Raw genomic sequence first — 17,900 nt, forward strand, 5'->3', positions numbered from 1 at the left:
TTTTTCCCTTCGAACCAGAGTGCCTTTTATTCCTTCTTTGCTTTATTCCGCTGTTTAGGACCTGTGATAGAATACTAAATTGGAGAAGAAAAGACAGGTATCCTTGTTTCATTCTTGATCTCCAGGGGCAAGTTTTTGAAAATTTATCATTAATGATGTTTCCTGTAGGTTTTTAAAGTCATCCTGAAAGTTCCCTTTGATTTTAGTTTGTTAATAATTTTACCACTACTGTGTGTTGAATTTTATTACATGATTTTTTCCTGTATCTGTTGAAATAATCATGTTTTTTCTTTATCTTTTAATATGGTAAATTACAATGATCAATTTTCAAATATTGAACTGCCTCTGTATTCCTAAAATAAAATCCATTTTCCAATTATTATTTCTCTTTTATACATTTTAAATTTTTATTTGCTAATATTTTTTAAAATGAATTTTCCATATATATTTATAAAAAAGAATAGTTGGTAATTTTTATTTCTTATAATATCCTATTCAGGTTTGAATGTTATAACCTGTTCAGATTTATGCTGGCACCCAAATGATTTGGAAAATGTTGTCTATTTTTCTACTCTCTGAAGGAGTTTGTACAAATTAGTGATAATTTTGACATAAGTATTTGGGAGAATTCACTTCTGTGAATTAGAGTGGGAAGGTTTTTAATGAACAACTTCCATTAATATAATAGATATGACTAATCAGATCTTAATTTTGTCCTGTTTTTAAAGGATGGTTTCTGTTTTACATAAATTGTCAAGTTTGTTGGCATAAAATTGTTCATAATATTTCCTTTTTATATTTTAAATGTCTGCAGGTTGGTAGGTTTTTTTTGTTTGTTTGTTTCGTTGTTTTTTTTTTTTTTTTTTTTGAGACAGAGTCTCGCTCTGTCGCCCAGGCTGGAGGGCAGTGGCGCGATCTCCGCTCACTGCAAGCTCTGCCTCCCGGGTTCACGCCATTCTCCTGCCTCAGCCTCCCGAGTAGCTGGGACTACAGGCGCCCACCATCACGCCGGGCTAATTTTTTGTATTTTTAGTAGAGACGGGGTTTCACCATGTCGACCAGGCTGGTTTCAAATTCCTGACATCGTGATCCGCCCGTCTCTGCCTCCTGAACTGCTGGGATTACAGGTGTGAGCCACTGTGCCCGGCCTCAATTCTTTTTTAAATATTTGAGGCTTCATTCATGACAAAGAACATGAACAATTTTTATATATCCCACAAGCATGTAAGAAGAATATGTATGCTCCAGTTTGCTATGTATGTCAATTTATTTGAATATGATGTTTGTGTGGTTCGGATCTTCAATATTTTTTGTATGTGTGTGTTTTTTCTTCTTATTCTAATAGGAATTGAGAGAGTTGTATTAAATCTCCCAGTGTAACTGGGTTTGTCTACTTTGTATTCTGTCAACTTTATATATTTTGTAGTCATCTAATTGGGATGTATTCAGGCTTAAAACTAACATATTTCTGGTATATTTACCTCTAAAACTTCTCTTTATCTCTAGTAATGTATCTTTCCTTAAAGTCTCTTTTGTCTTATGTAAGTATACCTACCTAGATTTATTTTGGCTAGTGTTTATATAACTATATACCTTATCCAATTCTTTAAATCTTCACTCTTTCTGTGTTCACACACACACACTTATTTGATAGCACAGAGTTGAGTTTTTCTTTAGTCTGACAATTTTTGTTGTTTAATTGGATTATTTAATCCAAATAAAATTAATATAATATCTGATCTCTTTCCATTCATACTTCCATCTAATTATTTTTCTATTTGTCACTAAAGTTTAATTTTTCTTTTGGATTATTCAAATATTTTTAATTTTTCTTCCTTCAATTACTGTTTTATTACTTTGAGGGTTATCCAAGAAATTACAGCATGCATCTTCAATATATAAAAATCTAACACACATTATTAATTTTACTACTTGCATGATAATGCTTACAGCCTTAACACTTTTTTTTTTTTTTTTTTTTTTTTTTGAGACGGAGTCTTGCTCTGTCGCCCAGGCTGGAGTGCAGTGGCCGGATCTCAGCTCACTGCAAGCTCCGCCTCCCGGGTTCACGCCATTCTCCTGCCTCAGCCTCCCGAGTAGCCGGGACTACAGGCGCCCACCACCTCGCCCGGCTAGTTTTTTGTATTTTTTAGTAGAGACGGGGTTTCACCGGGTTAGCCAGGATGGTCTCGATCTCCTGACCTCGTGATCCGCCCGTCTCGGCCTCCCAAAGTGCTGGGATTACAGGCTTGAGCCACCGCGCCCGGCCAGCCTTAACACTTTTTAACTCTATTTATACCTTTGCCTTTTACATTATTGTTATAAATTTAAATTTTACATATAATTTAAATCCTTTAAGAAATTAGTGTTAATATTATTGCCTTGTATAATCAATATTCAATCAACATTCATTTACATTGACCTTTCTTATTGCTCTTCATTTATTCCTGCAATTCTGTGATTTCTTTTGGATTGTTTTCCTTCTGCCTAATGCATTTCATTAAAAGTATTTCTTGGCCAGATGCAGTAGCTCATACCTATAATCCCAACACCTTCAGAGGCCAAGGTAGGCAGATCCCTTGAGGTCAGGAGTTTAAGACCAGCCGGGCTAACATGGTGAAACCCTGTCTCTACTAAAAATAGAAAAATTGGCCAGGTGTGGCGGCACATGTCTGTAATCCCAGCTACTCAGGAGGCTGAGATGGGGAGAATAGCTGGAACCCAGGAGGTGGAGATTGCAGTGAGCCGAGATTGTGCCACTGCACTCCAGTCTGGGCAACAGAGTGAGACTCTGTCTCAAAAAAAAAAACAAAAAAAAGTATTTCTTTTCATGCAGGTATGACTGTCGTTAATTCTTAATTTTTGTCTGAAAACTGCATTCATTTTTTAAGGATATGTTTGCTGGCAATAGAATTCTAGCCTGGTAGTAATTTTCTTTCAGGACTTTAAAGATGTCATTCCTTTGTCTTTTGATTTCCTGATTCATGTTGAAAAGTCAACTCTCCATTTTACTGATGTTCCTTTAACAGGAATGTATTATTTCTTATATGATTGGTTTTAAAATTATCTCTTTGACTTTGGTCTTGAGAAGCTCTCCTATGATTTGCCTAAGTGGGCTTTGTTTTTATTTAGCCTGTTATTATTTATTTCTTGAATATCTTGAAATATTAAGGATTTTCACCAACTTTGGAAAATTCTTTATCATTATCTCTTCAAATATTGCTTATTCCTCATTCTTGTTGTCTCTTTTAGTATGTTAGCATTTTTAAAAATTACATTCCATATATCACTAATGTTCTTTTCTGTATTTTTTATTATTTTATTCTTTGTGCTTACATTTGGATGTTAATATTGAATTGACTTGCATCCACTAATCCTGTATTCTTTAATGACTATGACATTAAACTATTTAAATAGTTTTAATTTCAGATAATATAATTTTTCAGTTCTAGAACTAACTTCCACTTTTAAAGTTCAATTCTCCAGTGAAATTATCTCTTTATTTTCTCTATTGTTCTTTATTTTTAACATATTAGTCTTACTTATTTTAACATCATTCAGTTAATTTTAATATCTGAATCATCTATGGGTAATTTTTATTGTCTGTTTTTGTTCTTTTGGTTTTATTCATGTTATCCAGTTTTTGGTGTGTGTATCTAGGAATTTTTTATTGAATGCTGAATATTTACATAAAAAGCTATCCAAGGTTAAGATACTATCTTCTGGCCGGGCGCGGTGGCTCAAGCCTGTAATCCCAGCACTTTGGGAGGCCAAGACGGGAGGATCACGAGGTCAGGAGATGGAGACCATCCTGGCTAACACGGTGAAACCCCGTCTCTACTAAAAAAAATACAAAAAACTAACCGGGCGAGGTGGCGGACGCCTGTAGTCCCAGCTACTCCGGAGGCTGAGGCAGGAGAATGGCGTGAACCCGGGAGGCGGAGCTTGCAGTGAGCTGAGATCCAGCCACTGCACTCCAGCCTGGGCGACAGAGCGAGACTCCGTCTCAAAAAAAAAAAAAGATACTATCTTCCTCCAACAAGAGTTCACCTTTTCCTCTGTTAACTTGATAGAGTTCTGTCTAAACAAATCATCTCAACTGAAACAGGCACTGGGTTTTGTCAAGGTTCCAGCTCTCCAGAATTTTCAGCTGAGAACTTGGTATATTCTCCACAGTCCCTTCCCATGGCAGGTCCTAAGCTCTAATGTTTCTGTAACAAGACTATTAAAAGTTCACTTTGCTTTTCAGAAATTTTCCAATTAGGTTTTTAGTTTTTTTCCCTGGGCTTCCCTGAGTTTGACAAGTGTCCTGAGGGGAGAATTTGGCCATGAACTTGAATCTTCCAGTGGACCCCAAGTTACTCTGTCTCTGATGAAAGTTTTTTGTTTGTTCTCAGACTTAGCATATTTCCTCAGGGTAAAACTCCTATCAGGAATCAGTTTTCACCTCCAAGAATTTTCCTTCTCAGGAATCTTGGCCCATTCAGATCTTATTATATTATCTGTTTTCAGTTACTTCAAACAGATAATTTTACATTTTAACAAATTTTTAGAGTTGCTTTCTGCTGCTAGATAATCCATCTACTCTGGAAGCAGAATTTCACCAAATATATGCATAAGCTTTAACCTTAGACTATTTAAAATATATTTTGTAACTTTTGATAGTAAAAGAAGAGGGGATGATTTTGTTTTTGTTTTGTTTTGTTTAGTTTTGAGACAGGGTCTTGCTGGGTCTCCCAGGCTGGAGTGCAGTGGCATGATCGTAGCTCACTACAGCCTCAAACTCTTAGGCTCAGGTGATCTTCCTGCCTCAGCCTCCCAAGTAGCTGGGACTACAGATGTGTCCATGACCAGCTAACTTTTTGTTGTGGTTGCTGAAACAGGGTTCTCGGCCAGGCGCGGTGGCTCACGCCCCTAATCCTAGCACTTTGGGAGGCCGAGGCGGGCGGATCACGAGGTCAGGAGATCGAGACCATCCTGGCTGACACGGTGAAACCCCATCCCTAGTTAAAAAAAAAAAATAGCCGGGCACGGTGGCAGGTGCCTGTAGTCCCAGCTACTTGGGACGCTGAGGCAGGGGAGTGGCGTGAATCCGGGAGGTGGAGCTTGCAGTGAGCAGAGATCGCTGGTCTCAAACTCCTGGCCTCAAGTGATCCTCCCCACTTGGCCTCCCAAACTGCTGGGATTACAGGCATGAGCCACCATACCCAGCCAAGGAGAGGGGATTCTAAATTGAGATGGGCTACAATGCCTTCAGAATTTCTGTCTCCAAAACAGCGTGTGTTAAATTCACTATATGCTGTGCCTAAAAATAACAATAGCAGAGGAACTGTAAAAGATGCATATATAATAATTTGAGAAAATACCTGTTAGAATGGGTGTTATTATCAAGATTCTTGGCCTCCATTCTCTAATTTTATTCTGTGACAAGAGAACTGGCCTATTTTCATAAGGTATGCATGTTGTGAAAGTTATTTGGATCATGTTTACAACTAAATTCTAATAATTGAGTTGTTAAATGTTGATCTATACTACACCAAACTCTGGTAGTAGCCCCTAGGTGGTAAGAAATAATTCATGCTTTATGAATACATCCAAGGATGATGTGGGTTTGGGGTGTTTATTTGAACAGTCTCATTTGGGTGATTATATAAATTGGACTTACCCTGCATAAACAACAACAAAAAAAGATTTTGGACTTTCATCATGTCAATATATAGTTGGTGAAAACTGCAACCAGATTTCTTACTTGTCATAAATAAAAGCTATTTCATTCCTTTTTTTTTTTTTTTTTTTTTTTTGAGACCGAGTCTCACTCTGTCGCCCAGGCTGGAGTGCAGTGGTATGATCTCTGTGGCTGGAGGTGCGGCTCACCACAACCTCCACCTCCTGGGTTCAAGGAATTCTCCTGCTTCAACCACTCCTCTAGCTGGGATTACAGGTGTGCACCACCACACCTAGTTAATTTTTGTGGTTTTTTTAGAGACGGGGTTTCGCCATTTTGCCCAGGCTGGTCTTGAACTCCTGGCCTCAGGCGATCCCCCTGCCTCCCAAACTGCTGGGATTATAGGCATTAGCCACCACGCCTGGCCTCAAAGCTATTTCATTTAAATAGCTAATAATAAATGGAAGGAGACATTAAAGTTGGCTACCATATTTATGTCATATATTTGTATGTTATATTCTATTCTCACTTTTATCTCTTCTTCACTTTGATTTTTAAATTGAATAAATGCTAAAAAAATATGTTTCAAGAATAACTTGGTCAATTTTCCTTTTTATTTCATTACATGTTTAGAAAAAAAGAGTAATTCACAGAAAAGTGCAAGTAATTTAACTCCAGTAGGATGATACTTGAGATTTAAAAAAAGTGCTAGATTATAAAGCAAGTTCTTCAATTGCTCATATTCTGCCAAAAGTAAAATAAAGGTGTCCTATAGTTATATCCATACAACTTTACCTGGTTTACTGGACTTACTGATCACAGCATAAAACAATTTAAATTCAGATAAATTTATTACTGTTCCAGTCTATACAAGGACAAAATAATATTTATTTCATGCAATGCAACTTTGGCATAATGGAGAAGTTAAATTAATTCAAAATAACTGAAGTTTACATTAAAGAACAAACAAAAATAATTAAGCATTTAAAAATTATTTTTGTAAAGACTGTCCATATCTGCAAAGTAATGTACAGTGAAAAACCTGAGATCAACTGATTACCAGATTTAAACAGAATAGCCAAGGTGCAGAAGAAATTTCCTGATTCTTTTGAAAGATGGGGAGAAGCTGTAGGAAAACCAAAAAATATATACATATTAAAGTATACTTGGATTTCTATTTATAGGGAGTAAAAGGGAGCACAAGGAGACCTATGATGCTCTCAAGAGTCTTGATTTTGGGGAGAAATTTGGGGCTTATTTCAGATTCTGGGTTTTTTTTTTTTTTTTTTTAAAGATGATACCAGGCCGTGATTTAACAGTTTTATTTATTGAAAGGTTATGGCAAATTATATGAGATTTTTCTCTTTAATAATTATTTATAAATAAGTTATTTTGACAAAATTTAATATTAGCATTTATGGATCATTACAATGTGCTAGGTAAGTAGCACCCAAATAAACAAAATAATCACTAGACGTATGGTGGTCACGAGAAGAAAAGGACCACAATTTTAGTGTGTTACTAATGTAATGAAATGCATGTTTATATACAATTTGTGAAAAACGAGTATACTAAATTTTATACTCATGGCTATTAAGAGGGCTTAGCCTAGTATAGTCAACCAGGAAGGACAAGGCAATTATAAAGTTAAATACAAAAATTTCAAACACTCTGGCCTTGCAAACATTAAGTTACATGGTAAAGACAGGCACAACGAATATTGAGAAATTCAAGAGTTCATATATTCATTTAAATGTTCCATTAAAAAGATGTTAATTTAAGGATTTCATTAAAATATAATTTATTTTTATCCTAATTGAGTAATTTATGGTTACAGAAAGATTAATCATCAATAGATCAAATATAGAGAAAACCCGTGCTCAATATCCAGTATAACTAAAAATGTTAAGTGCAATTAATAGCAATAAAAAAGGGACAAATTTAGCTCTATCAGGGACATGCGTAGGTTTGAAATTGTGATATAAATATTTAGATAACTAGACAATTTTTTAAAATAAAGGCATTGCAATGGGAAGTTTGACAAAACTAATAAACGGTTCACTAAACTAAATACAACACTTAACTGAATACAAAGCTATTCCTGAAGTTGGGGTTTTCCTTAACTTCCCTCCCGGTGTCCTGGACCAAGAGATTAGGAAATATTGGCTTCAGGAACTTGAACTCACCAGTCCCAGAGTCTCCTGTCAGACACACCTCGTACTGGTAGCTCTGGGACAGGGTCCCGGTGCCGCTCACGCCCACCTGATGCCCTGGAAAGGGGCCCTCGGGCACCGAGCAGCGACCCACCGAGGCCGCCCTGCTCCTCCTGCACAGCCGCACCGCCACGAACAGGAGCACCGACAAGAGGAAGAGCGACGACACCGAGGCCAACGCCACCACCAGGTAGACGGTGAGCGAGTCGTCCTGGGCCTGGGCCGGGGCCGCCTCTGGGAGCGGCAGGTAGGGCTGGGAGAAGCCGTCCACCAGGAGCACGTGCAGCGTGGCAGTGGCCGAGCGCGGAGGCTCGCCATTGTCCTTGACCAGCACCACCAGCCTGTGCTTGGCCGCGTCGCGCTCGCTCAGCAGCCTGGAGGTGCGCACCTCGCCATTGTGTGCCCACACGCCGAACAGCCCGGGCTCGCTGGCCTTGAGCAGCTGGTACGACAGCCAGGCGTTCTGGCCCGAGTCGCCGTCCACCGCCACTACCTTGGTCACCAGGTAGCCCGGCTCGGCCGCCCGGGGCACCAGCTCGGTGCAGGGCGCGGAGCCGTTCTGCAGCGGGTGCAACACGAAGGGCGAGTTGTCGTTGGCGTCTAGCACCAGCACACGCACCATCGCCTCGCTGCTCAGCACCGGGGACCCGCGGTCTGCAGCGCCCACGCGGAACACGAACTCCTGCAGGGCCTCGTAGTCCAGCGACCTGAGGGCAAACAGGTGGCCGTTGTCCGCGTTGATGGAGACCAAGGAGGCGAGGGGCAGGTGCGGGTCCTGGGGCGGCAACAGCGAGTATGTGACTTGGGAGTTGGTACCTGAGTCTCTGTCTGTGGCGCTGACACTGCCGATGTGCAGGGCGGGGCTGTTGTTCTCGCGGACCAACAGGGTGTAGGAGGTTTGGGTGAAGGTGGGGGCGTTGTCATTGACGTCGGAGACCTGCACGGTTATGCTCTGCTGGGTTTTCAGCCTGGGTGTCCCCAAATCAGTGACGGTGATGGTGATGTTGTACTCAGCTCTGGTCTCTCTGTCCAGTGGTCTCTCTGTTACCAGGGTGTAAAAATTCTTCAAAGTTGGTTTTAGAACAAACGGTAGATTATCTGGAATAGAGCAAATCGTCTTTCCATTTTCTCCGGAATCTCTATCTCGAATTCGGAAGATAGAGACTACCGTCTCAGGAGCATTTTCTGGGATGGAGCTGGTGAGTGAAGATATGATAAGTTCTGGGGGATTGTCATTCACATCCACCACTTCTATGACTACAGTGCCTTTCCCAGAAAGGCCTCCTCCATCTGTGGCCTCAATTTCTACATGGTAAGATTTAATTTTTTCGAAATCCAATTTTTTTTTCAGTAGTATTTCTCCCGTGACTTCATTTATTGAGAAAGTTTGCTTAATTTCATCTGATGCTTGGAATAAGCCATAAGAAACACTCCCGAAGTTTCCAGCATCTACATCTCTAGCTAAGACCCTAACAATTGGAGAGTCTAGGGGGCTGTTTTCCAGGACCTGCACCCCATATGGAGTGTGCACAAACTCAGGAGCATTGTCATTGATGTCCATGATCAGGATTCGAACCATGACAGTGCCAGACCTAGGTGGAGACCCACCATCCAGCGCCACAAGGGTTAAGCTGAACTCAGGTTGCTCCTCTCGATCCAGTGGTTTGTCCTGCACCAAATCTGGGTATTTCTTGCCCTCACTATGATTTCGAGTGAGAATGTGAAAATGAGAATTGGGGCTGATTGTGTATTTTTGGAGACCATTGCTGCCCACATCCAAATCCTCAGCTATTAGCAACGGAAATAGAGTCCCCGGCTGACTATTTTCTGGTATTTTCAAGAGCACTTCCCTTAAAGGGAATACTGGAGAGTGATCATTTATGTCCTGGATCAATAATTCTCCTTGAAAAAATTGCACGGGCATTTCCAGGAACACTTGGAAATGCAGTATACACGGTTCAATAGGACCACAGAGCTCTTCCCGGTCTAGTTTCTCCCTCAGAAACAAAGCTCCAGTCTGACGATCCAGCTGCAAACGCTGCTTGTCATCGTCAGACACCACCCTGGCTGACCGGGCGGCCAGTTCCGTAATTCCCAGGCCCAGATCCTTGGTCAGATGAGCTACAAAGGAGCCGCTCTCTGTTTCCTCCAACACAGAATAACGAATAGTCTCGAGGTGAACCTGAGACAAGAACACCATCAAAATAAAGGCCAACACTTGCCTGTTTGGATGAATTCTCCCTAGCTTCTTCATGTTGGAGTCCAGGTCCTTATATCCAATCCCTTCAGCAACCACAACAAGACTTTAGACATTCAATTCTAAAATCTTGCTTGGAGGAATTATCACACAGTTGCTTTTAATATTAAATTTGTTTAGTATATCGCTGCCCCAAGCCGTTGATAAACCTGCACTGCTTGCAACGTTTCTTCCGTGTGTTTTTTATTGCGTCTAAGCGACACAAAAGAATACGCGAGCTTTTTAGGACTCTTTATTCACAACTTAGCCTGCAGCGCCACCCTGCGTCTTGATTGAGAAATTAACAACTTCGAGACAGCGTATTTGGGAAGTTTTCAAATGAAAGCCATTTTTAACTGTACAGAATTTTTACAAACTTTGTTATTACATTAAACTGCATAATTTAAAAGGTTATTTCTTTACAGTGCATGAACCAGAATAATCATGAGCACAAATCAAGAAGATATCTCAGTCTCCCCACACCCTTATCAGTGAAACTTCAAAGAACTCCATTTCTTTACATAATCCAACCACAGGAGACAAATTTTTATACACTTCCAATTCAATTCATAATAGTTACATATATTCTTTTTAAGAATGTGAGAACTTTGTGATGATGCAAAAGTTTAAGATGCTCTCTATACATGGTCTAAAGGGGGACTACTTTGAAAAGATAGGTTCTATTTTCCTACTTTAATGTGCAAATAGTAATACAGGTGAATAAACAGGTATCTTATTTTGTACCAAGTAATTTACGGTGTGAACCTACACTGAACCTAGGAGTAAGGCAAATACTATTAGAATCACAGATTCTTATAACTAAAAAGGAAATAAAAGATAAGGAAACTGAAACTGAAGCTCAGAGGGTGACAGGACTTGATTATTCTACATGACTATTATATGGATAATGTCAAGACAAAAGTGAGTCACAGTCACAGAATTTTGTGAAGATAAAGGTTTTAAGCTGAACTTATTTAGTGAGATAGATGTAATCTATATTTTATAATGAGTTTGCCTGTTACCACACTCACCTTTTGTATCCCAGATATCTTATTCCTTGACCAGCTAATTTTGGGGGAAACAAGAAGCACTGATTTAAAATATTTTATTCTGTGACCAAAGGGTGACTTAGGCTGTCTCTACTCAGACATGGTCAAGTAAAGAGACGTGTATATAAAATGGATCCCACCACAGCATGCAGCTACTGTGATTACTCTCCAACAATAAGAAAGAATGGTACCACTGAGACACAGTTAACCAATTTATTGGTTGCAATTAATATATTGAATGGAGCACCACTTATCTTGCTACATATAAGATTTTCTCCCCTTAAATATCTTGTTATTTTAATTATCCAACTCATATAATGATAATTTATAATTCATGCTAAATGAATTATTTTTAAAGCATGAAATCTGAGATTTCAGATTCTGGTAGTAATAGAAAGTATTAGTAAAAATTATTTTTGAAGGATATATGGATTTTATTTAGTAAATACCGGTTGAATTAATAAATTAATCCACTCAAATGATGTTTTTATCTATATAAGTAGATTATTGTCAGATCATATATTCAGCCATGAACGTGTCTGAAATTGAATACAGAATTTTGAGAATATAATACATGCTAAGCATTATATAACTCAATTTACTTTGATTATATTTCCATTAATTACTATAAGGGATATATCAATGGCGGTAATAATATTAACATCTTAGAATTTTCTTTCACATTTAAAGTAAATCAGAAGGCCGGGCGCGGTGGCTCAAGCCTGTAGACCATCCTGGCTAACACAGTGAAACCCCGTCTCTACTAAAAAACACAAAAAAATAGCCGGGCGAGGTGGCGGGCGCCTGTAGTCCCAGCTACTCGGGAGGCTGAGGCAGGAGAATGGCGTAAATCCGGGAGGCGGAGCTTGCAGTGAGCTGAGATCCGGCCACTGCACTCCAGCCCGGGCGGCAGAGCAAGACTCCGTCTCAAAAAAAAAAAAATAAATAATAAAATAAATAAATAAATAAATAAATAAATAAATCAGAAAAGATACACTATGCATCACTATTAAATGAAAAACAATAAAAATACACACTGAAAAGAATAAAAAGAAAGAATATTATTTTAGACATAACTGGAAAACAAATCTCCTGGGCAAACCAAAGAGAAAATTGTTTCTAATATAGTAACCAGATTTTAGTTAGATTCAATTTAATGCATTCAGGACAAAATTCAAACCATATTTTGTTTACTTATTCCTACCTGTTGACGTAGAATAAGAATTGGGTCTTTTCAGTTCCTTTTGCAATCCAAAAGTAAATGAAATCTCAATAACATTAACATATGTGACCACTATACACCAGATGTTATTCTAAGCATTTTACACATATTGACTCATTTTATCACCCCAACAACCCTATGAGGTGGGCAGTCTTATGAGCCACATTTTTAAAGATTAAGAATTATGGCACACAGAGTTTAAATAATCTGTCAGAAGTCATACAGCGTGTGAAATGGCAGAGCCAGGATTTAAACTGTTACCATGTGACTCCAGAAACCATTCTTTTATATGCCTAAGTAGAGCTGGAGAGGTGAACAACTTTTTAGATAATTTAGATCCCAACTTCAGCCTTGCCTTGGGTACATGGTATGAAATATATTTATATTCAAGTTTTCAATTATTATTAGAAACTTAAAAATTATTTGTCTCCCTTTAGAGACAGTTAGTTACCAGTAGAGAGAGATGTTTATACAACTTACACATTGGAAGGAAAACTAATACTCAACATTTTTGCTGCAATCATTAATCAGGTGAAAAAATTAAGAGTGACATAATGAATTACTTATAGCCTTAAATATTGGGGAAAAAAAAGTATAGATCTTTTGAAAAGTTGTTTAGGTTCTGATAAAGAGTTTAAAGTTACAATCAAGAAGGGTGGCCTAGAAGAATGGCCTAGCATATTATGCCATAGTTTATTTCCCTAAACTGCCATATTTATGAGAAAAGAAAGATCTATTATACCTGAATGGAGGATAAGCTAATTATATAAGATAAGCTAATGATATAAAGAATGAACACCTGAAAACTATTTCGTCCCAGTCAGAAAAGCTGTATTATCCATTCTGAAGGATTCATATGACTATTTACATAATTGGTTGCCATATCTGAAGCATGATATTTAATTTTTTTCATTTTAAATATACAAAGAAAGATAAAATAGAGGGATACGCAGGAAACTAGTTGCTTTCTGGTAAAATATAGGCAGGAACCTTATCACTGAAAAAAGATAAAAATCATTTTAAAGAAATTTTAGGCCGGGCATGGCAGCTCATGCCTGTAAATGGCAGCACTTTGGGAGGCCAAGCAGGAGGATCACTTGAGCCCAGGAGTTTGAGACCAGCCTGAGCAACACAGCAAGATCTTGTCTCTCAAAAAAAAAACAAAAAAAAGTATACCAGTGGTGGCATGCACTGGTAGTCCCAGCTACTTGGGAGGCTGAGGTGGGAGGATTGCTTGAGCCTGGGAGATTGAGGCTTCAGTGAGCCATGATTGTGCCACTGCACTCCAACCTGGGTGACAGAGTGAGACTCCGGCTCAAAAAAATAAAACCAAAAACTACTAAAATAAATAATTGAGTTCCGCAGGGTTGCAGGATACAAGATCACTATGCGGAAATCAATTGTATTTCTATACAGTAGCATTGAACAAACCAAAAATGAGATCAAGAAAACAATTCAATTTATAATAGATATCATCAAAAGGAATAAAATGCTAAGGAATAAACTTAACAAAAGAAGTGGGAGAACTGAACACTGAACACTGCAAAACATCATTGAAAGAAATTAAAGAAGATCTAAGTAAATGAAAAGTGTTCATAGATTGAAAGACTTAAGATTGTTAAAATATTGGTACCTTTCAAATTGCTCTACAGATTTATTGCAATCCCTATCAAAATTTCAGCTGGCTTTTTTGCAGAAATTGGTAAACTGACCCTAACATTCACATGAAAATGCAAGGGACCCAGAATACAATCTTGGGAAAAAAGGAACAAAGTTGAAAAGCCCACACTTTCTAATATGTGTGTGTGTGTGTGTGTGTGTGTATATATATATATATATATTTTTTTTTTTTTTTTGAGATGGAGTCTCGCTCTGTCGCCCAGGCTGGAGTGCAGTGGCGCGATCTCGGCTCACTGTAAGCTCTGCCTCCCAGGTTCACACCATTCTCCTGCCTCAGCCTCCTGAGTAGCTGGGACTACAGGTGCCCGCCACCATGCCCAGCAAATATATATATATATTTTGTATTTTTAGTAGAGACGGGGTTTCACCATGTTAACCAGGATGGTCTCGATTTCTTGACCTCGTGATCCGCTGACCTCGGCCTCCCAAAGTGCTGGTATCACAGACATGAGCCACCGCGCCCAGCCCACATTTTCTGATTTTAAAGATGTATTCTAAGTTATGTATCACATATTTGAGTATTTTGATATATTAACACAAATACTATTTTTATTCTAGAAAAAATTATTAGAAATTATCTTAGATTCCATCACAAATTTCTCAAGTCAACTCTAATTATTCAAGTATCTCCATCCTACATTTACATTTCAGTGAGTGTGACTTTAAAAATATCTTACAGGTTTAAGTTTGGAAGGTTGGCTAATGTAAAATTTACTTTGCTTTCACCACTGAGCACTAGTGTTTGCTTTACAGCTATTTCATTCAAATGGTCAGCTGATGTATCTAATGTACCTATTTAATAGAACATTCCAGGAGATCATTCCTTTTATAAGAATTTCCAATAAATTCCACAAACCATTGATATGAACCATTTATTATTGATAGCTTAACATTTTGAAATAGGGCTATTGGAAATATGATTTAAGGAAATAATAGTCAAAATCTAATAATTATTTCACCCTTTATCTCTCTCAAAAATTAATGTTTAATTTTCCTCTATTCCTCCCTTTCAAAGTAAGAACAAAACCATCCTCAAGTCATGGTGAAGTTTTAAAAATACTCTTTCATTTTTAAAATAGACATTCAAAATAGTACAAATTTAACATTTTTAATTTTAGGACTACGTATATTTAAATCTCTTTTTAAATCTTTTTTTCTTTTTTGAGACAAGGTCACACAGGCTGGAGTGCAGTGACACAATCATAGCTCACTGCAGCCTCGAGTTCCTGGGCTCAAGCAATCTTCATGCCTTGGACTGCTGAGTAGCTGGGATTACAGGTGCAAGCCACCACACTCAGCTAATTTTTTAAAAAAAAATTGTAGGGATGGGGTCTTGTTATGTTGATCATACTGATCTTGAACTCCTAGCCTCAAGCATTCCTTCCACCTTGGCCTTCCAAAATGCTGGGATTACAGATACGAACAACTGCAACTGGCTCATTGCTTGATTTTAACATGCTGAACCAACCTTGCATTCCTGAGCTAAATCTCACTTGGCCATGGTGTGTAATAATTTTTATGTGATACTAGAGTCAGTTTGTTAACATTTTGTTGAGAATGTTTGCATCTATATTCATAAGGGAAATTGGTATGTATTTTTTTTGTTGTGTTATCACTGTCTGGTTTTGTCATCTCGTTAATACTGGCCTCTGTAGAATAGAGTTGAGAAGTGGTCCCTGCTCCTCTATTTTTTGAATGAGTATATCAAGTACTGGTGTTAATTCTTCTTTAAACATTTCGTAGAATTGACCAGTGAAGCCATCTGGTCCTGAGCTTTTCTTTGTGGAAAGTTTTTGATTACTGGTTCAATCTCTTATTACAGGTCTATTTGGGGTTTTTGTTAGGTTGGTGTAAAAGTAATTGCGTTTTTTGCCATTGAAAGTAATGGCAAAACCACAACTACTCTTGCACCAACCTAGTATTTCTCCTTAGTCAGTTTTGGCAATTTCAGGTCTATTCACATTTTCTATTTCTCCTTAGTCAATTTTGGTAGTTTATGTTTTCCATTTAATTTAGGGGTTTTTTTTCCGTTTCATCTGGGTTTTCTCATTTGTTGGCTTAAAATTGTGTATAGTATTCCCTTATAATTTCCTTTAAGACCTGTGAAATAGGTCATACTTTTCCCTCCTTTTTCTTAATTTTAGTAATTTGAGTCCTCTTTTTTCATCATCAGTCTTGCTAAAGCTTTGCCAGTTTTATTGATCTTTTCAAAGCACCAACTTTTAGTTTATTTTCTCCATTGTTTTTCTATTTTGTTTTATTTATTTCCACTCTAATCTAATAATTTTCTTTCTTCAGCTTGTATTGGCTTTAGTATGCTCTCCTTTTCCTAGCTTCTTAAGGTGGAAGTCTGGGTTACTGATTTGAGATCTTTTAAAAATATATAGGTATTTCAGCTATAATTTTCCCTCTAAGCACAACTTTTATTGTATCCAATAAATTTTGTTATGTTGCATTGTCATTTTTATTCATTTCAGAGTATTATATAATGTCCCTTGTGATTTCTTCTTTGATTCATTTTTTTAATGTTTAATTTCCACATATTTGTGAATTTCCCAAATTATCTTCTGCCACTGCTTTCTAATTTCATTTCATTATAGCTGAAAAACATACTTTATATGATCTTAACTCTTTCAAATTTATTAAGACTTGTTTTATGGCCTAATATACAGTCTATCCTGGAGAATGTTTCATATGCACTTGAAAATAATGTGTATTCTGCTGTTGCTAGATGGAGCATTCTGTTAAGTACTGTTGGTTTATAATGTTATTCAAGTATTCTTTTCTCATGTTGATACTCTGTTTCATTGTTTTATCATTTTATTGAAAACTGGGGAATTAAAGTCTTCAGCTATTATTGTCAAATTGTCTAACTCTTCATTTGTGTCTCTTTTTGCTCCACTTATTTTGGGTTTCTATTATTAGTTGCATGTATGTTTATTATTATTATGTTTTCCTGATGGATTAACTCTTTTACTATTGTAAAATTCCCCTCCTTAACTTTTTATTTTTAGTAACTTTTTTGTTTGTTTTAGAGTATATTTTGCTTGATATTAATGTAGGCATTCTAGCTCTTTTGGTTACAGCCTACATAATATATCTTTTTCCATCTTTTTACTTTCAATGTATGTGTGTCTTTGAATCTAAAGTGTCCCTTGGTAGACAACCTATAGTTGGATCATTTTTAAAAATCCATTCTGCCAATTTCTGCTTTTTAATTGGAGTGTGCAATTCATTCACATTTAACATAGTTGCTGATAAGGTAGATTTATATTGGCAATTTGCTTTGGTTTCTACATCTTATTATTTTATTTCCTTATTGTTCTCTTTTGTGTTAAACACATATTTTCTTGGGTTCCATTTTAATTGACTTGTCATTTTTTTTTACCTCTTTTAGTTATTTTCTTGGTGGTTTCCCTGATTATTAAAGTGAATATCTTTTACCAATCAAGTTCAGATTAATACCAATTTAATTTCAACAGTATACAGAACTGTGTTTCTATATAACTATGTTCTCTCTCCCCTCGTTTGTGTCACATTGTCATACAATTACATCTTTACAATTTATATACCTATGAACATAGATTTATAATTACTGCTTTATGCAGTGTTCTTTCCAATAACAAGTTACAAATAAAAACACATTTACAGTTCCCTAGATATATATATACCTATAAGTTACTTTCCCTTTATGATGCTTTTATTTTTTCATGTAGATTAAAGTTACTCATTGGTGTCCTTTTATTTCAGCCCAAATGACTACCTTTAATATTTCTTTGTAGAGTAGGTTTGCTAACAGTGTAATCAGTCACTTACTGTTTTTTGGTAATGTCTT

The 17,900-nt window shown here is 37.2% G+C and overlaps 1 protein-coding gene across 1 annotated transcript; it reads right to left on the bottom strand.

Moving 5' to 3' along the window:
- Window positions 1-6,919: 6,919 nt before the first annotated feature.
- PCDHB4 (protocadherin beta 4) lies at window positions 6,920-11,553 on the bottom strand. The gene has a single exon (XM_008015611.3). It carries the CDS (start codon window positions 10,130-10,132, stop codon window positions 7,745-7,747), a length of 2,388 nt encoding a protein of 795 aa, XP_008013802.3. The 5' UTR covers window positions 10,133-11,553; the 3' UTR covers window positions 6,920-7,744.
- Between the last annotated feature and the right edge of the window lie 6,347 nt (window positions 11,554-17,900).

This window comes from Chlorocebus sabaeus, chromosome 23 (assembly GCF_047675955.1).
Source record: "Chlorocebus sabaeus isolate Y175 chromosome 23, mChlSab1.0.hap1, whole genome shotgun sequence".
Lineage (NCBI taxonomy): Eukaryota > Metazoa > Chordata > Mammalia > Primates > Cercopithecidae > Chlorocebus > Chlorocebus sabaeus.